General features: G+C 50.3%; 1 protein-coding gene across 6 annotated transcripts in view; it reads left to right on the forward strand.

Moving 5' to 3' along the window:
* RAB41 (RAB41, member RAS oncogene family) overlaps positions 1-23,137 on the forward strand; it is a 419,208-nt gene that overhangs the window by 381,325 nt on the left and 14,746 nt on the right. For all 6 annotated transcript variants that reach the window (XR_013594051.1, XM_078640170.1, XM_078640172.1 and 3 more), the window contains one exon: positions 8,923-8,989. Coding sequence is in view for 5 of the 6 variants with exons in the window: in XM_078640170.1 (XP_078496296.1) it covers positions 8,923-8,989 (67 nt within the window). In the remaining variant the exon portion in view is untranslated. Of the gene's footprint in view, positions 1-8,922; positions 8,990-23,137 lie in introns of those variants that run through there.

Raw genomic sequence — 23,137 nt, forward strand, 5'->3', positions numbered from 1 at the left:
GTCCCAAAATAAATGTGATTGCAGAACGACATCCTATATAGCCACATTCTGACGTCTTCACATCTGTTTGCACCTTTTCTTGATGTGAATTGCCTACTTCACCTCTTCTTGTCCTCATCGTCCCCTATTGAGCAGTTGTACATCTGAGGGACTGTGCTGGTCAGTGGGGCTGTCATTCAGTTAGACCTCATATCAGGTATCACTCCCAGAGTGACTCTGAGGAGATAGCTCCACAAACTTCCCACCCTACCTACGTTCGTTGAGTTCAGACTTGGCATTATCCAAAGGCTTTGCTGACTATATTTCACCCTCCTTCAGGCCCCCTTTTGTGAAGTTCTGAGCTTCAACCCACAGCTCATACCCCACCCTTGAGTAGCCTCGCTTCTTGTAACCAACAGTTTGATCTCCATTATTCCGGTTCTGCTTTGAAAGCCTTATCAGTTTCTTTGGCTTCAACAACTACATTGGTGCTGGGGATGGCGCCACCCCTGACTCCACTTCATTTTCACCCCATTTCTCAAGCCAGGAGACCGTGTGGATGATGAGCCACCTCTAACATAACAATTGTATTTGTAAAGCACACATCCATCTTGGAAGGTATTGTGGTAACAGACGTTTATTGATTTCCAACTCAGTGATGCTCATTTTATCAACTCCGGAAGGATGAAAGGCAGCGTGAACATGCTGGGATCCAAACCTGTGTCCATGAGAAAGGTCAGACAGATCCCTGGTTTGGACGCACTAGATCTGAAAGAGACACGTTAGTGATAGATTCCTTACCTTAGAATATCCCCAGGCGTCAGACTGGATCCGGAAATGTTTGCGTAGCAGTACCCTTGCGCGTCGGTAGGCGTCGTCTGCGGCTCCGCGTCCGTCGTGGGCGCCGTGATGACGTCGTCGGAGTACTTAGACGCCGCCTCTGCGTGCTGACGTCAGTTCTTCTTTTTTCCGCGCCAGCAGCGCAGATCCGGAAAAAGTGATACCATAGTCGTTCCCGCACGCTACTCGAGCTCCGGCAGTCGGCCCCTCGCCGTGAGAGGTCCCGGTCCGGACGGAGGTCGAGGGACCGGTCACGGGAGCGGAGCCACCATAGCTCCGGGAGACGACATCACTCCTCACGGTCGAAGTAGTCAGGTAAGCACAAGAAGTTGAAGCTCCTCGCGACGTGGCCGGGGGTTCGGGTGACACCGCCCACGCAGCTCCATCGGAGTCGCGGGCGTCGAGTCCGGCCCCACTCCCTCCGGTCCCTGGGCCACACGCGACGCCGGAGGCCATGAGGTCCCTCACTCCGGCGGGCTCCGCGGCGCCTTCGGGCCCAGCGGACCCGTCTGGGGGCCCTAGCGGGTCGGGGGCTTCGGTCCCGAAGCCGCGGGCGCCTTCGGGCCCGGTGCCGCAGGGCCCCACTGGATCCGCTTCTGGATCCGGGTCGTCGCCGGTTGACCTAACGACCTCACCGGCGCCGGTCCCTCAGGTGTCACCTCTGGCGCCGTCTTCGGGCGGCGCACACCCGATGCCTCCCTCGATCCGGTTCCGCCGCCGGAGCGACGCCGCTGGGCGCCGCTCTCGACACCGTTTGGAGAGTTCTACTTCAATGAGCCGGCCCCATCATTTGACACCTCTGAGTACCAGGAGATGGGTGATGAGGAGTATTGGGAGGGGTCTGAGGACCCTCTGACACGGGAGTGTCAGTCCCAGGAGGACTGGACAGGTGGACTTGGGGATGCCAGTGGTCTGGACACCTCGCCAGACACTGGTTTTGTCTCACCTCCTACCGTGGCTACGGAGGAGGGGGCAACCTACAGTGTGGTGCTGACGCGGGCGGCCAAGGCCTTGGGCCTTGAACTCCCCGTCGGGGCCGTGAGGACTAACCTCCTCACTGAAGTCCTTAAACCGCAGTCAAGCTCGGCTGAGCCTCTACTGCCGTTTAATGAGGCCTTGACCGACGTTCTTTTGGGCACTTGGTCCAGGCCCGCTACAGGGTCGCCTATAGTTAGGAACATGGCCAGACGCCACCGCCCGGCCCCGGGCGACCCTTGTTTCCTGTCCACCCACCCCACCCCTGAGAGCCTGGTGATCCAGGCCTCCAATTCCCAGACCACATTCTCGTCGGCTCCGCCTGACAGGGAATCCAAGAGGTATGAGCAATACGGCAAAAAGGTATTCTCCTCCCTGAGTCTGGGACTGCGGTCTTCCAACAACGCATGCCTCTTGGGCCGCTACACCCACTCTCTGTGGGATACGGTCGCGGACGTGCTGCCAGAATGCCCGTTGGAGGTACGGGCTAAACTCTTCCAAGCCCTTGTGGAGGGCCGAGATGCAGCGCGGTATTCTATCCGGTGTGGGCTGGATACCACCGGCTCACTGGGCAGAGCGATGGTTACGACGGTGGCGATTCGTCGCCACGCCTGGTTGAGGTCAGCCAACTTCTCGGCCGATGTCCAGAATACACTCATGGACATGCCGTTTGATGGCCGTCGCCTTTTTGGCGACAAGGCAGACCATGCGCTTGAGCGCTTTAAGGACTTAAGGGCTCCGGCCAGGTCCTTGGGCCTCTCGGCCCCGCGCCAGCAAACGGGTGCCTTTCGCTCCTTTTGTGGCCAAGGAAGGGGCGCCCCTACACGTGCTGCCAGCCACGCACCGCAGACTACCGTCCAACGCAGTGGCGGCTGTGGAAACCGCCGTGGAGGCGGTCGGGGACAACGGCGAGGCCAGTCCACACCCTCCCCCGCAGCATCCGCCTCAAAACCCTCCTAGTCTGTGCTTTCAGGCCCATGTGACGCCAGTGGGGGGCAGGGTTCGCCATCACCTCCTCCACTGGCGCACTGTCACATCGGACAGGTAGGTGCTGCAAATCGTCCGAAGGGGCTACTCCTTCCCCTTCGAGGCGACTCCTTGAGCCATGCCACCGCAATACCACCGCATATCGGGGGATCATTTGCGACTTCTGCAGGAGGAAGTTACGGCCCTCTTGGCCAAGGGGGCCATCGAGCGCGTTCCTGGGCCAGAAGTAGGGTGTGGTTGCTACTCCCACTACTTTCTGGTACCCAAGAAGGGCAAAGAGGGCCTACGCCCTATCTTGGACCAACGGAACGTCAACGGCTTCCTCCGGAAGGAGAAGTTCAAAATGCTGACACTAGCTCAGGTCCTAGCTGTCCTGGACCCAGAAGACTGGATGGTAGCGTTGGACTTGCAGGACGCTTATTTCCACATCCCCGTCCTGCCGGCCCACCGGCGCTACCTGCAGTTCACGGTTAGCCACGAGCGCTTTCAGTTTACCGCGCTCCCCTTCGGCCTTACCAGCGCCCCACGGGTGTTCACAAAGGTGATGGCGGTGGTCGCAGCTCATCTGCGCAGGTTAGGGGTTTCAGTCTTCCCCTACCTCGACGACTGGTTGTTGAAGGCGGGCTCGCCCCAGACAGTTGTCAGCCACCTCCAGACGGCGGCAGACCTCCTGCACCTGTTGGGGTTCTCCATCAATGTGCCGAAGTCACACCTGTGCCCCTCTCAGAAGCTCCTCTTCATCGGAGTGGTTCTCGACTCGGCGCAGTTTCGGGTTTATCCACCTGAACAGCGGGTTCGGTATATTCAGGCTCCGATTCCACTCTTTCAGCCTTTATCCCGGGTCTCGGTCAGGTTGGGGCTTCTGGGGCTGATGGCCTCCTGCATCCTTCTGGTGCTTCACGCCCGGTGGCGGATGCGGGCTCTGCATGGGACCTGAAGTTTCAGTGGGCCCAACATCAGGGCAACCTGTCCGACCATGTCCTGATCTCGGAGGGCACTGCGAGACCGCTGCAGTGGTGGCTCACGGACCGCGATTGGGTCAGCGGCAGATCCATCTCCCTTCCCCAACCGGAGCATGTAGTTGTGACGGACGCGTCCCTCCAGGGCTGGGAAGGCCACATGGGAGAGGCGGAGATCAGAGGCATCTGGTCTCCGGCGGAGTCCCGGCTCCATATCAACCTTTTGGAGCTGCGGGCGATTCGTCTAGCACTGAAGGCATTCCTCCCCTCTGTCCAGGGGAGTGTAGTGCAGGTGTTTACGGACAACACCACCGCCATGTGGTACTGCAACAAACAGGGCGGGGTGGGGTCGTGGACCCTTTGCCAGGATGCTCAGCGCCTCTGGCAGTGGCTGGAACATCAGGGCGTGACCCTGGTGGTTCAACACCTGGCAGGTTCTCTGAACGCCAGGGCGGGCAAACTCAGCCGTCGGTGCATGATGGCTCACGAATGGCGTCTGAACTCGGACGTGGCGCAAGGCCTCTTTCAGCAGTGGGGAGAGCCTTGGTTAGAATTATTCGCCACCGAAGAGAACGCGCAATGTCATCAGTTCTGCGCGTTGGAATTTCCAAGGCGGCACTCGCTCGGAGACGCTTTTCGTCGCGAGTAGAGTTGCTCTCTGTTGTACGCCTTTCCGCCTATACCACTTCTGCCCAGAGTGCTGAAGAAGATCAGGCGCGACCGGGCCCAAGTCATCCTTGTGGCTCCGGACTGGGCACGAAGGTACTGGTATCCCGAGCTACTCGGTATGTGAGTCAATCCCCCGGTTCGTCTGCCTCTTCAGGAGGACCTTCTGTCGCAGCAGCAGGGGACGGTCCTCCACCCGAACCTGTCCAGTCTCCACCTCCATGCTTGGAGATTGAGCGGCGACAGTTGAGGCCATTTGACTTGCCTCCTGAAGTCTGTAATGTCATTCTGTCAGCCAGGCGTCCCTCCACAAAATCGGTATACGCCTGCAGGTGGAATAAGTTTGTGGCATGGTGCACAGCAAAGGCTGTGGTTCCACTTTCTGCCCCTCTTTCTGAGGTTCTTCTCTTCCTTCTTTCTCTTGCCCAGCAGGGTTCTGCTCTGGGCACTATTAAGGGCTACCTTTCTGCCCTTTCCGCCTTCTTGAGGCTACCTGATCAGCCATCTTTGTTCAAGTCCCCAATTGTAAACAGGTTTTTAAAGGGCATCACACGCATGTTCTCTCCTGTTCCATTCGTGATGCCTCAGTGGGACTTAAACCTTGTACTTACTTACCTTATGTGTGCTCCCTTTGAGCCGCTCCATAACTGTCCTCTCGGTCTTCTTACTTTGAAGACTGCCTTCCTGGTTGCCATCACCTCTGCCAGGAGGGTGAGTGAGCTCCAGGCTCTTTCTTACACACCTCCTTTCCTCTCTGTCCATCCGGACAAGGTTGTGTTGCGGACAAGACCCTCTTTCCTGCCCAAGGTTGTCACGGCCTTCCACATCGGGCAGTCCATTACCTTGCCCACCTTCTTTCCGCCTCCGCATCCCTCGAAAGAGGAAGAGAGGCTCCACCGTCTGGACCCAAAACGTGCGCTCTCTTACTATCTGGATCGCACATGCCAGTTCCAGGTGGATGAGCAACTCTTTGTTGGTTACGTGGGCGCTAAGAAGGGAAAGGCGGTGCACAAGCGGACCATCTCTCGGTGGATCATCTTGTGTATCCAGGCATGTTACTCCTTGGCTAAAAAGGAGCCCCCTGTTGGATTGAGGGCTCATTCCACTTGGGCCACGGCGACTACGACTGCCCTGGGCCGGGGAGTGCCCTTGCAGGACATTTGCCAGGCGGCTACGTGGGCCTCGCTCCACACGTTTGCAAGACACTATTGCCTGGACAGTCAAGACCGAAGGGATGGCTTCCTTGGCCGTTCTGTCCTCCAGGACTTTCTGGTGTGATTATTGGTTCGCAGACCCACCACCGGGGTTGGTATTGCTGGGGTATCTATTCTAAGGTAAGGAATCTATCAGTAACGTGTCTCTTTCAGATGCACAAGTTACTAATTGTGTAACAATATATCTGTAAGAGACATTAGTTAGTGATAAATTCCTTACCGACCCACCCATCCTCTCCGTTCTGCGAACCAATATCTAGGGTTAAGGTCATCCCCTTCAGGGCCCTAGTTTCAATGGCACCAGTGTTGGTTTTTAACATGGCTTTGCGTTTCTGGCGCAGAAAAGCTGTGTCTAAGAACTGACGTCAGCACGCGGAGGCGGCGTCTAAGTACTCCGACGACGTCATCACGGCGCCCACGACGCCGACGATGGACACGGAGCCACAGACGATGCCTACAGACGCGCAAGGGTACTGCTACGCAAAAAATTTCTGGATCTAGTCTGACCCCTGGGGATATTCTAAGGTAAGGAATCTATCACTAACTAATGTCTCTTACAGATATATCGTTACACAAGTAGTAACTTGTGCTTCACTGACCCACCAGACCCAGCTTAGCTCTTTAGAGCTGCTGCCACATTCCAGGACTTTAGGTGTTCTGTAGAAGAGAGTACCGGCTTCAAGGCATTACCTACCCTTCATGGTGTAGCATACTGGCACCAGTGTTCTTCTTCTGACTCTGTGAAAGGGTTTGATTTGGCTTTCCGTTCTGCTAGAAGTTTGGTGACCGAGTTTAACCTAGATTGGTCTTCAAACCTCCTTTCACAGGATATCCTCTCTTTCCAGTGTACCTTGAGGAATGTGGCTTCAGTCTTTCAATTACCCTGTCTATGGTGTAGATAAAGACTGACTTGTTGAACAAATTCCTACAGCTTTGCTCCTCCTCATGTTAACCCTTGTTGCTCTTCCTTGAGGCACTCGGGTTCCCTTCTTGGCTGGTTTGCGCCTTGGACTCGGCTGTAAGTGCTCGGATCGCACACTGGTATCACCTAGCTGCGGATTGGACAGTCTAATTGATGACTTAGCATGATCTCCCTCTTCGGTTGACAGGGCCGGCAGCACTTTCTCTACCGCTTCCTCCGCATTCTGCCTGAGGAGTGTCAGCATGTTAATGCATTGGGAAAGGAATGTGTCTTGGCGTGGAGGGAGGAGGGCACCTTACCCTCTGTTCTTGTAATAAGGGATATGGTCAAGATTGTGGTTCCACTCCTGACAGATCATGTATGCTGCCTGTTTGCAGACGGTGTGTGTGATGTGTGGTGCTGCCAGACCTCTTCCCCAGCCTGGTTGTGTCACAGAATCCATGGGTTTCTCTGTATCCCTGCAAAACATTTACCATATGTGCCGCTATTACCACCCAGTGAGTTTCAGGCTGCCCTATTGGATTTGTGCTTAATTGGTTCCCATCACTTTAGTGCAAGGCTGTTTCTTCCTTCTCATTTGATTCAGGAGGCGCTGTCAGCCATTGTGGGGGAGCAATCCCTCCTGCATGATGACTGCTGGAGCAAACCAGGTTTAGGATGATTCCTTGAGGTCCAGGCCCACCAGAGGGCACTGATGCGTGGGGCAGGTTTAGTTTAGTTCAGGATCATCCGGTAAACACTGCTGTTTGGGCGAGGTCTTCCTTGTTGGATCTCCTGGAGCCCTGTACCTCACTGACGCTTGGCTGGTCTTGCATTTGAGGCGAGTCCTCCTTGTCCCCACTCCTTTCCATCTTCTCCTGAACAGCGATATGTCCAAGGTTTTTGGTACCTTTCCTACAGGGGTCTTGATTTCTCCTAGTCGGTGTGCTGTGTGGAAGAGGTGTGGTTTCTCTTTTTCTGTGTGTTGCTAGTTGGGCTCCACAATTAATATCCCTTGTTGGGAGTTGTCTTACATTATTGCTGGACCCTGGTACTCTCTTCCACTGGGCTTTTTTGTTATTTCTTATGTCTGTTTTCCTTCCGAAGTTGGATATCCGTTGGTTGAGAGGCTCTTCTCTGATTCTATTTGTGGGCTGTTGGGATGTCTCATGTTAGGTACACATGAGATGGACTGCTAGGCTCGCCTTTTAACGCTTCCTTTAGATTTATTTTTGCTTCGCTTATGTAGTTCTAGACAGCTAGTTCCTGCTTTGCTCTGTAGCTTCGTCTTCCGCAGTGGGGATTTTGGCATTGCTTTTGTAACCCTGTGATTGTAGCTATTTACCTTGTTTTTTGGAAGCAGCAATGTGTCTGTTCTGTTTTCGCGTGGCAGCACTTTGTGGCACCTCTTTTAATTTCCTTGTTTCACACCCTCCCTGCCTTCAGCTACGATGGCATCTGACCCTCTCGGTCCTGTTGCATCCAGTGTAGTGCTTCTGTCTAGAGGTGGATTAGATGGTTTGCTGGTAAGGCCCTTTGCATTGTTTTAGTTTAGCTAGCCTCTGGCTTGGCCTTTGTGTTTTAGGCATACTCCGCCTCTCAATGGAGATTGCGCAGTATCTGACCTGTCCTGTGGGACGATTTGTCTTCACTCCCCCTCAGACCTGCTGCGGTGGGGTACTACTTTAGTATTAATTCATTGGGGGAGGAATCTGTGGAATGAAGTATCCATCAAAAAAAAGCTGCTTATGTTTGGTTGCAATCTTTCTGGTGTGTAATTTGTCTACCTGTAGATTCCTACTATCCCCTCCCAACTCTGAGGTGTGGTTGCTATCTAGTTATTTGGGTATGACTGATTTTGTTGTATGCCTTGTTGTGTTTATTCATCTGTTCTCTCTCCACAAGTCTTGGATAAAATGGCAACTGATGTTGGTATTCCAGGCGACATCTTGTATTGCTTTATGATGTCATTTCCAGAAGATAAACCTGCATTGAGATAGAGCAGTTTCTGCTGAGGAACTGCTAGTTCAAGTTTGCAGGCCCCATGTGGCACCTTGGAAGAATAATGAAGTGTCACCTGCAGGTAGAGTATCCACCAGAAATACCATACCAAAGGTAAGTAACGTTTTCAACTGTACCTCAGCACCTCCTCATTTCTTATGTCACAATGACTGTCAGACTGCATGCTCACGATGGACTAGGTTTCTGCAATTCTGAAATATGATGAACCAACCTGCTACGAAAATGGACTTGCAAATAAGATATTTTATTTCACTTTAAAAGCGTTCAGTTTTAGAAAGCCCTCTATAAACTGCACTGCAGTGCAAATAAAGGTTTTCCATTTGAGTCATCAATTTGCTATTGCTAATTGTGCTTCACTGAATTTCTTCTAACATTCCAGCTATTCCGCCGTGTGGCTGCTGCCTTACCTGGGATGGACAGCACTCCAGAGAAGAGCAAAGAAGACAGTATCCTTCATTACATTATTCTATACGAGTCATCCTGACAACACTTTCCATTTCATATCTGCAATTCATTTTCTCGTATTCAAGTCCCCGTAGGTTTCAGAGTGTTAAAAACGTCCTAGCTGTAGACTCTCTTGTATCTTTGTTATTAGTGTGATATAAAGTGTTGGCATCTCTTACATCCTGTATTCACTTGTTCTGCTGGCTAGCCAAGCCTTGACTGAGTGTACTGAAACATACAGATGTTTGTATTTGTTTCCTTTTCTAGCATTTCCTTTTAGGTTTTATTTCATTTTTCTCAAATTGAAGCCCTTTGGACACTACACCTTGTTTCCACAATTGTAAACAGTATCTGGTTAGTAGCCTTTTTTATATTTCATCTCGCCAGTAATACTCCGTCGACTCTTCCTTAAAAACATTCTGTTGTATTACCTTATCACAGTTGTAGGAAGCTGGCTCTATATATACCATACCAAAGTAAGGTTTACTGGGCACAGTGGAACCCCAAAGGTAGGCAGAGGTAAAAGTAGATAATACCGTACTTTCTATTTGTGGTAGTGTTTGCGAGCGGTAAGGCTTTATGAGACGGTAGTGTTAAGCATTTATGGTACACACTCAGGCAAGAAATGATGTCACACATCAAAGACTGAACTCAAACTAATTTGTTTGTATAAAAATATTTAGTTGTATTTTATTTTCTAGAACAAAGCCAGGCCTGATACAGGTAAGTATAGTAACACTGTACAGGAATAATGCAGTTAAATCCAGTTTGAGTGCAGTTGAATTCAATTGGATTGGTTATAGGTAAGTCATTTGTTTGTAAAACAATTGGAATTCCTTTTCAGATTACTTAAGTTACTTTTTCTACTCTGTATGATATGTCTAGATATAACACTGGAGTTGTCGGGGAACAACACCAAATTCCTTTGACTTATGTAAGGCAATGGCCAGCAAGATAGAAGTCTATTAAATGCTTTTAAGACTTTTTAGAAAAAGGAACACAAAAGCAAGAGTTATTATACTGCTAAATATTTACTGATTCATTTACTGGCTGTCAAAAAGAAACCGTTCAAAATGTTCAAAAAGGTGACCTATAATTAAGGTGAAGTGCGTGAACAAAGTGATATCGATGACCATGTGATATATTACATAAAGTATACAGATAATATACAGAATACAGGATTAACAATGAAGGATCTGCCCTTAAACAATTTTTACAAGTTCGCTCAGTCCTTTCTGATTCTTTATTTCATAAGGCTCAATGTGTTGTGGGGCATGAGCAGTGATAACTGTCAATGTTTTGACCCTATGGTTTGCGCAGATTAAATGAGCCACGATGGGTCTTCCTCAGGACCAAGTGTGGTAGACAGCCTAGTGAGTAAACAATTTTAATATCAGGCTAGTGTGTTTCATATGTAATAATCCTATGTAATATGTAATTTAGTGGTCATCAAAAATGTAGGGCTCACCTAGGTATGTAGATCGTAATATTCCAACCTCATGGATGTAGAAGGGACATACAGCCAGATTCATCAACCGAAAATCGGCTCGCAAAGGGCCAGATTCTGAGAATCTGGCCCTTTGCAAGCGCAATTTTTGCATTTGGGGTTCATCACCCCAAATGCAAAAATTGCGAAATCGCTAAATTGCGAGGAATTGCATTTAAGGAATCTCTATTTAAGATTCCTTAAATGCAATTCATGAACCATTTTAGAATTGCGAAATCGCTATTTCTGGCCGCTATTTACCGCGAAGTCTGACTTCGTGGTAAATAGCGAAAACGTAGAAAAATGCACTTTAGTGCATTTTTCTAAGTTGTATGTTACACGCGTGTGTGCGCAACATCAGTCTCCATTTACATTTCAGGGGTGCTACAGGGTGTCCTTTGGACACCCCTGGCACCCTTGAAATCGCATCCTTATTTGCGATTAGCAAATTGCTAATCGCAAATAAGGAGGCTGTAGAAATCGCAAATAATATTGCGATTTCTACATGAATCCCGTTTTGCGAGTCTTTAATAGCGATTCCTTAATAATCGCTATTAAGGACTTGCAAAAGAGGACAATGATGAATCTGGGGGATAGGCTTGTGTCCCAAAGCTGTGGGGTTAAAATAAACTAAGGTGAGAAGAAAGTTCACCTAGTAAAATAAATAGAGGGGGGAAGGGAAGTTAAACACCTTGAAAAGGAATTAAGCACTCACCAGTCTGGTTCCTTTGTCCTCAGCAGGTTCAGAGTTTCTTTTAAACAGAGCTGCTGTTCACAGGAAATCCGGTCTTTGTTGAAAGCAGTCAGTCCTCCCAGGGTCTGGAGGTCGTTGGCACAGGATCTCTAAAATCTGCAGATGGGTCGGTTGGGCTGGGACCAAGTCAGTCAGCACCTTTCAGGCCAAACAAATACCTGGACTTCCTGGCACTTGATAACCCTTTACTCCTGGCTGGGGAGATGAGGAGGAAGGGTTTGGTCCTATGGAGGATGACACTGATCCAGCTACATGTATGGAGTTGGGTGATGCCAGTGAGCTGGGCACTTCCCCAGACTTTGGAATGATTTGCCTTGCAGGCCAGGGTTTGGAGGATGGGGCATCCTTCACCACTGTGATGCGCAGGGCAGCTGAAGTCCTTAACCTGCAGTTGCCGACTGAGGGCTTCACCCAGGAGCCGAAACGACGGAGCCCTTACTCCCTTTAAATGAAGCCCTCCTCTGACATTCTCCCGGGAGCCTGCGTGAAACCTTGCATAATTTCACCTGTACACTACATTATTTTGCTGACCTCATCGACCCACCCCAAAGGGCCCAGCCCTCCTCTCCCAGCACCCCTCCACTGAGAACCTGGAGGTAGAGGCCTTGACATCCACGGTCAACCCAAATGTGCTCCCATTTACTTCACCAGACAGGGATTACAAGAGGCTGCACACCTTTGGTAAGCACATCTTTTCTTCCACCAGCCTAGCCTTGTACTTGGTGAACACTGCATGCCTCTTAAAGCCATTACTCCCACACCTTCTGGGACTCGGTAGCACAGTTGCTTCCCAAGGAGGGTCGCGCCATCCTCAACCAAACCCTCTGGGATGGGCGGGATGCAACAGAGTTCGCCACTAGGTGCGGCTTGGACGCTACTTACTCCCTGGGCAGAGCCTTGGCCTCCACATTGGCACTGCGTTGCCATGTCTGGTTGCGGTGCACCGGGTTTTCGAGGGATGTCCATGCTTCACTCATTGACATGCTCTTCAACGGTTCACGCCTATTTGGTGATTAGGCTGATACTGCACTCAGGTGCTTTACAGAGAAAGTATGTCTTGGACTTTCCTTATGCCTGGTCTCAGTAGCAGTCATTTTGCCTTGGCACCTATGGGTGTCTGCTCTACCAGCCATACCTGCTGGTACAACAACCTGCCCAGTCCTTTTGTGGACAGTGCAGGGGTTCCCATAAAGGATGCTGGAGCCAGGCCCAGCGAGTGGTCTAGTCCCTGACCCTTTCGGGAGCTGAGCCTCTAAGCTCCTTTACTATACCCTCTCTCCAACACAGCCATCCCGTTTTTGGCAGTATCAGGCACCACCTACCCCAATGGTCTACCATTTACAAAAGATATGTAGTCGTGGCTGATGAATCATGATTGGATCTGCAGCAGGCCACCTTCTCCACCCAGAGCTAACTGTGGTGACTGATTCATCGCTTATGGGTTGGGGCGGACACCTGGTAGAGATGGAGATAAGAGTTCTCTCAATTTTTTTGTAACTGTGTACGATTTGCTTGCCTTTGAAAGCTTTCCTTCCTTCCATCCATCAAAGAGTTTGTGGGCCCTCTGCAAGGAGGCACTGTGCTTCAGGACTTGTCTGGAGCACCAGGACATTTTCCTGGTACTACTACACCTAGCAGGATCTTTGAATGCTAGGGCTGACGTACTCTTCTGTAGATGTCTTGTGGATCCGAATGGCAGCTGCACCCGATGGTGGCGCAAGGTCTCTTCCACGAATGGAGAGAACCTTGGCTTGATCTGCTTGGCACCACGAGAATGCCAATGTCAACACTTCTGATTTTTGGAGTTTCCAAAGTGGCTCTTGCTCAGATACATATTTCATTTAGAATGGAATGCAGGACGCCTTTCCGCCTATACCTCTCCTGCCCTGAGTTTTCAAGAAAATCAGACAACCTTGTCCAAGTCGTCCTAGTGGCTCCGAATTTGGCACGAAAAGTATGGTTTCCTAAACGGTCCTAAGTCATAAGGCTGCCCCTTCGGGAGGATCTCCTGTGACAGTAACCAGGCAGGAACCTGCGCACGCTCCATTTTCATGCATGGAGATTGAGTTGTGGCAGCCAAGTCTTCAGTGTCCCTCCTGAGGTCTAGGATGTCACCTTGACAGTTAGTCACCCCTCCAACAAAACTGTATACACCTGCTGTGGAGACAAGTTTGTGGTCTGGCTCCTCATACCATGTGGACCACCTTCCGGCACCTCTATCAGGGATGCTGTTGTTTGTTTTATCTTTAGCCCAGAAAAGCCTTGCCATGGGCACTGTAAATGGTTACTGGTCAGCCATTTCAGCTTTACTCCGGTTGCTGGACCAACCTTCCCTGTTCCAGTTACCTCTTGTGACTCATTTCCTGAAAGAATCCTCTTTGGGTCCAGGTGATGGAGTCTTTCCTCTTCCTCGGAAGACTGAGGCGGTGTGAAAAAAGAAAGCAGAGAGATGCTATGGTCAGCATGAAATGGGGTGACGACTTTTAGCAGCAAAGAGGCATGCAGGACGCTTTCCAAGACGATCAAGCACTGCATCATCCCACTTCCTGGTGCACCTATTCATCACTCTCCAGGAAAGTGCAATGCCATCAACCTCTTCAGTGGAAAAAATACAGATGCGAGTGACCTCATCCAGATGGATTATCCTCTGTATTGAAATCTGCTAAGCGATGGCATTGAAGCAGCTTCTGAAGGGGTTGAGGGCCCAGTCCACCAGTGCCAAGGCTGCTACCAACAGGCTGGCACAAGGAGTACTTGAACTGGACATCTCTCCGGCAGCCATGTGGGCATCAGTGCACACGTTCACCAAGCACCACTGCCTGGACAGCCAAGTATAAGAGGGGATTTTGGCTGTTTGGTAGTGCAAGACATTTCGGTCTGAGCCATTACACAGACGCACCACATTGATAAGTACTTTCTTTGGTATCTATTCACAAGGTGAGGCATCTAGTTCTAGAAGTATCCATCAGAAGAAAATGATACGTTCGAGGCATGTGGGCTGCTAAATTCATATCTTAGCATTAGATCGCCGCCTAGAGTTGGGTCCGGATGATCGCACATTGTTGTCCTGGAAGAGTCTTCGAAGTATCCTGAGATAGGTGGCTCCTCCCCTGGACTACAGTGCGCATGGGCATCGGCTCCATCCCCAGATTGTTTTTTTCCGCCATTGGGTTCGGATGCGGTCTCGACTTCTCTCTGTCGAAACCGAGTAAAACTAACTTTTTAAGGCCAAAAGGCCTTGTATTCATAGCGTCGGTATTGTTTGCGCACGGTCTCGAGTTCTTCCGTCTCTTGGAGTCGGATTCAGCGGAGTTTTTTCACTCTTCGGACATCGAGGCCTTCTCATCGCGACACGACCGCAACTTTCCAGCATGGAGCGGAGTCCGTTTAAGTACTGTCCGCTCTGTGGGTCTAAGTACCCACATATAGACCTGCACCCGGTCTGTAACAAGTGCCTTTCACCGGACCATGACGACGGCAAGTGCAAGGCTTGCGCTCAGTTCCGGTCTAAGAAGACTCTTAAGCTCCGGCGCGCGGTGCGCCTGGAGGCCAGACAAGCGGCCCCGGATCCAGAAAACATCTTCGGCGACCAAGAAGAAGATGAACAGGGTCATCATCTCCAGATATCCCCACCCGAAACGGAGGCCGAGGCGGATCCGGTGGACGACGACGGAGTCGCGGATCAAGGCCTTGAATACGTCGACGAGGTAGGGGACGTCGAAGAGATTTATGGGGCCGCGGCAGATAGCTCAGGGGACGAGCTATGCCCCGACGGTTTCGAGGATCACGATCGGGTCACGGGATCGCCAGTCGGCCTTACCCAAGACCCCGTGCCGCAAGCCACGGCCCCGCCATCAGGCCCGGCCACGGACGTACTTGCTGAGCAGGCCACATCGAAACCGAAATCGAGACCTACGGTGTCGACTACACCTAAAATGGCCGACCCGAAAACGAAACCGAAACTTATGGACTCGAGCGTCCCTAAAATGGCGGCCGGCCCACAGAAAACTACTGCACCCGCCGCATCGGCTCCGTCGACCTCCGGTCCGCAGAAGTCGAAGAAGTCGGTCGATTCCAAAGGGTCAAAAACGGCGCAAGAGGAGGGATCCTCTACAAAAGGTGGTCGGCACGGATCAACCGCAGCGCCACCGTCTAAGCACGCCATGGCCAGCGGCACGGCTCCGGCTACGCCTGGGACTCCGTTAGTCGGTCGCGTAGTGGACACGGAACCGACGCAGGCGCACGGATCGACAGCTGGCACATCTGCGCATCGATCCAAGGACTCTGGGTCAGCGACAACAGCATCGGCGTCCAAACCTAAGAAAGGCCACCATGACGTCGGATCCGAGGGGAAGGTCAAGACATCCTTGTCGGCGCCAAAAGCCACTGTGAGTGAAGCGTCCCCCATCGCCGCTTCGCTACAGAGAATCAGGGACAAGGCCGCTGCTATGTCGGCTCCGTTGCCGTCGCCTCAGACGCCGAAGGACGCTCCGGCAAAGCCTAACAGTAAGCTTCTCTTCCTTCTGCCGCCGAAAGAGGCTCCGAAGGCCTTTTCCACTAAATCGACGCCAAAGAAGTCGGATTCTTCTACGGCAATTGCACCTTCAGGTCGAGAACTCGAATCAGAGGACGATTCTGAGCACTTCATCGACGCCAACACAGGCAAATTAACCCTATACAAAAGGAGGATCACTTCAGAGCCTCTGGACTCCTATGTCATCCCACTAAAGAAAAAAAGGGTTCCTCAGGACGCTTCTAACCTCATAGAGCCTATCCAGCCTCCTCCTAGAAGAAGCCCTACTCCCTCACCAGAACAATCTGAGGGTGAGGGATATGGTGAAGAGGACCAGTACACCTTCCCCATCAATGAACCAGATGCACATCCAGATGCATATGATGACACTGGTGACCAAGGCACCCAGAGTGTGGGGCAAGACCCACAACCTTTCAGTGCACGTGCATCCCCAACAGAGGATTCTGCAGGATTTCATGCACTAATTGAGAGGGCAGCTGCTAATCATGATGTGGACATGCATGCTGACCCAGTTGAAGAAGACTTTCTCTTTGACACCTTTTCAGTCTCTGAGAGGACTGTAAAGACACTGCCTATGCTCAAGGGAGTCCTCAAACATGCTGCGGACATCTTTAAAGAACCTACCAGGGCGAGAGTGGTCAATCCACGTATTGAAAAAAAGTACAGACCAGCACCTGCAGACCCTGCATACATTCGGGGACAGTTGCCGCTAGACTCCCTGGTGGTCGCCAATGCCCGCAAAAGGGCCAACTCCCAAACAACGGGTGAAGCTCCTCCCCCGGATAAGGAGTCCAAAGTGCTAGAGGCAGGGGGCAAAAGAGTAGCTGCACAGGCTGCTAACTTTTGGCGTATTTCTAATACACAAGCACTCTTAGCACGTTACGATAGGGCGCATTATGACACCCTAGAGCAGATTGTACAACACCTGCCTCCACAGTTTCAAGAGGGCACAAAACTGCTTATAGAGGAAGGCAAATTAATCTCCAACGCAGCCATCAAGTGTGCACTTGACGCCGCAGACACAGCAGCTAGGGCGATCAACACTAGCGTCATGCTGAGACGACAAGCTTGGCTCCGCATATCTGGGTTTAAACCTGATATTCAAACAACCATCCTTAATCAGCCAGTCAATCCTGATCGACTGTTTGGTCCAGATGTTGACACCACCCTCGAAAAGATAAAAAAGGACACAGAAACTGCTAAGTCCATGGGGGCCCTACAGTCACAACAGTTTCGTGGCAATAATTTTCGTCGCTCAGGTGCACGTGGAGTCACCAGAGGACAAATGGGTCAACAATCGCAATTCTCAAGAGGTGGAGCACAATCCTCGTTCACAAAACAGAACAAGGGAGGTTACAGAAATAACAGCAACAGAGGTCGCGGCAAAGGAAACAACAACTCCCGCTCCTCTACCCCAAGCAAACAGTGACTCTCTGTCACTGCCCCCCGACCACTTAACACCTGTCGGGGGGAGACTACAGCAGTTCCTGCCCGTCTGGAGAAACATCACCACAGACAGGTGGGTGCGACAACTTGTACAGTACGGTTATTGTCTGGAGTTAAAATCCACTCCACCCAACATTCCACCAAGGCAACGGCCTATGTCCGCAGAGCACTTGCACTTATTGCAGCAGGAGGTACTGGTGATGCTGCAAAAAGGCGCAATCGAGCTCGTGCCGGTGGAGGAGGAAGGCACAGGGGTGTACTCCCTGTACTTCCTTATTCCAAAGAAGGACGGATCTCTCAGACCCATTCTAGATCTACGTCCCCTCAACCTGTATATACTGTCAGAACATTTCCATATGCTCACACTGCAACAGATTCTTCCCTTGTTAAACCAAGGGGACTTCTTAGCAACCTTAGATCTCAAGGATGCTTATTTCCACATTCCACTACACCCGTCCCACAGGAAATACCTCAGGTTAACTATTCAAGGCAGGCATTACCAGTTCAAGGTCCTACCCTTCGGAGTCACCACAGCCCCAAGGGTGTTTACCAAATGTCTGGCGACAGTAGCAGCGCACCTCAGGAGGCAGAACATCCATGTCTACCCCTACCTGGACGACTGGCTCGTTCAAGCCAAGTCGGAACAACAGTGCGCCGCGGACATGTCGACCACCATTCACCTCCTTCACAATCTAGGTTTCTCGTTGAACTACCCAAAGTCGCATCTTCAGCCGGCACATGTCCGGCAGTTTCTAGGTGCGACGATCAATACCCTGACGGCCATGGCTCAACCAAACCAAGTCAGGATAGACAGCATGCAGTCTCTAATCCGGAAGTTCAGACCACAACACTCGCTTCCAGCGAGAGTGTTCATGCAGTTGATAGGCATGATGGCCTCCTGCATCTTCATAGTCCCTCACGCACGGTTACATATGCGCCCGCTCCAGGAGTGCTTAGCGAATCAGTGGACACAGGCTCAGGGACAATTGACAGACCTAGTGTTGGTTACCAGTCGGGCATACGACTCTCTGCATTGGTGGACTCCACACAACCTTTGCAAGGGCCGACTGTTCCAAGAGCCAGTGCCACAGGTTATCCTGACAACGGACGCATCTCTCCAGGGATGGGGAGCTCATCTGCTCACTTACACAGTGCAGGGACTATGGACGACGCAGCAACAAAAGATGCACATCAACTATCTGGAACTGATGGCAATCTTCATGGCGATCAAGTCCTTCATTGTACATCTGTGCAACAAGGTAGTGTTAGTCCGGACGGACAACATGACCGCGATGTACTACATTCAAAAGCAGGGAGGCACCCACTCGCCACAGCTGTCTCATCTGGCTCAGAGCATGTGGAAGTGGGCCATTCAGAGGAACATTTTCCTCATGGCAGAACACCTCCCAGGAAAGGACAATCAGATGGCGGATCTGCTCAGCAGGTACAGCCATCAAATGCACGAGTGGGAGATACACCCATCTGTCCTCCACCCGTACTTCCAGCAGTGGGGTCATCCGGAGATAGACCTGTTTGCCACAAAAGAAAACGCAAAATGCCAACACTTTGCCGCCAGGTTCCCTCACCCACAGTCGCAGGGGAATGCGATATGGATGAACTGGTCAGGCAAATTTGCGTACGCTTTTCCGCCAGCCCCTCTGATACCGCTGGTGGCAAGAAAGCTAAGGCAGCACGCGATGACTCTCATCCTAGTTGCTCCAACGTGGGCACGCCAAGCATGGTACACCACGTTCCTCGAACTCTCAGTGGTACCGCATCAAAGACTGCGCCTCACGCCCAGACTTTTGACGCAGGACCATGGAGAAATTCAGCATCCAGATCCGCAACAGCTCAACCTGGCGATCTGGCTCCTGAAGTCCTAGAGTTTGGATACCTTAACCTACCTCCGGAATGCATGGATATCATCAAGGAGGCAAGGAAGCCAACTACCAGAGCATGCTATGTTGCGAAATGGAAGCGTTTTGTCATTTACTGTACAGCCAATGACATCAACCCGCTAGATGCATCTATCCCTGACATCATTTGCTATCTGTTGCATCTTTACAAGTGCAATCTAGCGTACACTTCCATTCGGATACATCTATCCGCCATAGCGGCTTATCTTCAGAACAGGCAGCATCTCTCGGTCTTCGGAGTGCCTGCCATTAAAGCCTTTCTTGAAGGCCTGAAACGAGTCATTCCCCCGAGAACACCACCAGCTCCGGTGTGGAACCTCAACGTGGTCCTCACCAGACTGATGGGACCACCTTTTGAGCCACTGCACTCGTGTGAACTCCAGTTCCTAACGTGGAAAGTGGCTTTCCTAATAGCTATTACGTCACTGAGGCGTGTTAGTGAGCTACAAGCGCTCACAATCCAAGAGCCATTCATTCAGATTCATCCAAATAGGGTAGTGCTACGCACTAACCCCAAATTCCTTCCGAAGGTGGTGTCACAGTTTCATCTCAACCAAACGATTGACTTGCCGGCATTCTTTCTAAACCCACAAACGGTGGCGGAAAGAATGCTCCATACCTTAGATGTACGGAGGGCGTTGATGTACTACATAGACAGGACACAACCCTTTAGAAAGACAAAACAACTTTTTGTTGCCTTCGCACCACAACACAAAGGCAACCCTATTTCCAAAGCAGGAATAGCCAGGTGGATTGTTAAGTGCATCCAGATATGTTATCAAAAAGCCAAGCGCACTTTAACGATACCCCCAAGGGCGCACTCCACACGCAAATTGGGGGCATCCATGGCTTTCCTAGGGAACATTCCTTTAGAGGATATTTGCAGAGCAGCCACGTGGGTTACACCACATACCTTTACAAAACACTACTGTGTTGATGTACATTCCAAGCAGCAAGCTGCTGTAGGACAGGCTGTTCTCAAAACACTTTTTCAGGTTTCTGCAGCTGGCACGGGCAACCGCCGCTGATGGAGGGACTGCTATGTATTCTATGCTAAGATATGAATTTAGCAGCCCACATGCCTCGAACTGAATATGCTACTTACCAGTATGCATCTGTTCTTGGCATGTAGGGCTGCTAACATTCATATCGCCCACCCTCCTCCCCGGTGCCTGTCGCAGCTGCAGATATACTATTGTATTCAATCATTAGCATGGACATCCTTTACACTTTTCACTCCATCTTCTGCCACAATGGCGAAAAACAATCTGGGGATGGAGCCGATGCCCATGCGCACTGTAGTCCAGGGGAGGAGCCACCTATCTCAGGATACTTCGAAGACTCTTCCAGGACAACAATGTGCGATCATCCGGACCCAACACTAGGCGGCGATCTAATGCTAAGATATGAATGTTAGCAGCCCTACATGCCAAGAACAGATGCATACTGGTAAGTAGCATATTCATTACCTTGAGAATGACTCTTTCTGGTGGATACTCTATCTAACCGCAGATTCCTCATCACCATCCCACTTCCCTGTTTTGTGGAATGAATACTTTTCCATCGAAAAGGGCCCAGATATTAGAGATCTACACACTGGTCTAATTGATTACTACTGGGCGCCGCGTCCAAGGTCGCTGACAATATTTAGAAAGAAATTGACATCAGCACACAAGGGTGGTGCCCTTATTTACCTCCAGTCGTCACTTCCGAGGCAGAGTGGAGTCGATATGAAGCCTCACGACTCCACCTTCTAGCATATATGTGTTATGCTGACATTTTGTTCCGTACCAGTCTGGCGCCTGAGGATATTCACACGGTGAGTAATCTGCGGCCTTACTGAAGGGTCTTAACTTGTTCAAGTGATCCTCTGGGCCCGTGCATCATCTTGAATCCTTACAGTATCAGAAGTTCTCTTGTGTTGAGGCTTTTGCAGAGGAGCACCATTCTGCACTTTTTTGTTCTTTCTGTTTTGTAATGCTTTTGGAATGGTGTGTTTCAATAACACATATCGTAGGTCTACTGAGGGCCTTTCCCCTTGACTGTATCACTACAAAGGACTACTGGTGCCGCATCCTTCATGAAGCCTACGAGTTAATGCCAGCGAGGAACTCCCCAGAGAACCTCAACTAATACAGCGAGTATTACATGCACTATGCATGAATGTGCATATTTGCATGAATGGCTTCAGTAATTAGAATTAGGGGACCTGATCTTCCCTCAGGGGGCCAAATCCTTCGGCTGAAGCATGTCGACGAGCGGGATATGAACATCATTTAGCCCCAATATCCCCACTTTCTTTCTACTTTTAGTATTCCTCAATAAAAAGCAATCACCAGTTGATCAAAAAAGACTTGTAATCCTTTTTTCGGGATCCCTCCTCTCAAAACCCATCAAGACAAATGCTCTTCCGCTAAAAGCAATCCTGGAAGCCCATCGGCCCCCTAACAAATTGGATGACTGAGACAACATGACAATAAAGCAAGTCACTTAAGTTGGTTAGTGAGGGGGGTTCTTTATTTTAATCAAATCCTGCAGAAAATTCTAGATGACAGACAGACGGTGAATAGCAGGGGGACCCTTTGCATAGCCAATGAATCAATCAATATAAACTTTATTTGGCTTCAGAAATAAAAACCATAAAAGTGCAACAAATCATTACATATGCACACCAGTTAAAAAGCAGACATCAAAATGTTACAATAAATGTTATTTAAGAAATAGATAAAAACAAATATAAAAAAAAAGTTTTAAAAACCACCAATACAATTATGAATAGCATTCCCAAAGAAGACATTACAGGAACAAGGATTTACCTCTACACCTATATAGCATAGCCAATCCCTGGGTTAATGGCCCTACACCCAGATAACCTTTTGTTTGGTATAGTGGTTCAATTAAATGCATTTTATGATGGCTGTTTTATGTTTGTTTATAATAATACTGGTGTAAAAAGACAGTCTGTATCCTCCTACATTATTTACTAAACTATATTTTCAAAAACCGAAATATTACATATTTAAATGTGTTTTGGAAAGTGTATGTGAGGCTGTGCTGGAAACCACAGCGAACCCCCTGATGCGCCTCGACAGACTGCACGGAGTCTTCCAGCAGCGTACCCCTCAGGATGCCCCTCCGGATGTTCTAACCAGTGTCCATTTTATTGAGGACAAAGAAACTGTGATGACGTGGGCCACGTATTGGAGGTCCCATCTCCTGTAACGTCTTGACTAACTTTTTTCAAGTTCTATCCCTAGTTATTTTGGCTAAACGTAAATTTTTCAAGCCAGTCCTTGACTATCTATGCTCCAAAGACCTACACTGAAGATGGGGCCACCTGTTCAGACTTCTGTTTTTAAAGTGCGAGGGTCTGCTGCTCTCCCTGGTGTCATTAGAAGAAGCACGAAAAATAGTGGTTCTCAGCTGCTGACTCTGAACTGACGTCACAACCTGCCAAGAGAAAACGGGAACAGAGGATTTTGGACCTAGGTCACCTACTAGAGAAACTACTGAAGAAATATACACAAAAGAGAGGGTTCCCAGACTCCTCTCCGACAAGCTATAGTGGGGTAGGGAGGCTCAGTCACCGGAACATACATACATGATTTTGTTAGTTGTACATAATCTTCCAGTCTCGGCTTGCCTGTGAAAAAGCCATCCAACTTCTTCCACACTCACTGGTTGGGACGTAGACAATTTCATTTTCTCCTCCACCCCCTTTTTAGGTCTCACGCCTAGCGTTGCAGTGCGCAGCATGAGACATTTTGTAGGGGTTTCAGAAACTGACCTAGGAATCTCACACACTTGGGCATGTGCTTTTCATTTTGCCCCACACTATTGGCCTTTGCGTGCGTGTGTTTTGAAAAGATAGCATGCAATAGGCCAAAGGCGGGAGCATTGCTCCACCCATGGCCTATTGGTGTCTGTTACGCGCAGCAGCAGCATATGTTTCCAATTATCGCGCCCAGACACGGGCGCGATAATTGAAACCATGTGGCTCGCGCACCACCCCCG

This window comes from Lissotriton helveticus, chromosome 4_2, assembly GCF_964261635.1.
Source record: "Lissotriton helveticus chromosome 4_2, aLisHel1.1, whole genome shotgun sequence".
Classification (NCBI taxonomy): Eukaryota; Metazoa; Chordata; class Amphibia; order Caudata; family Salamandridae; genus Lissotriton; species Lissotriton helveticus.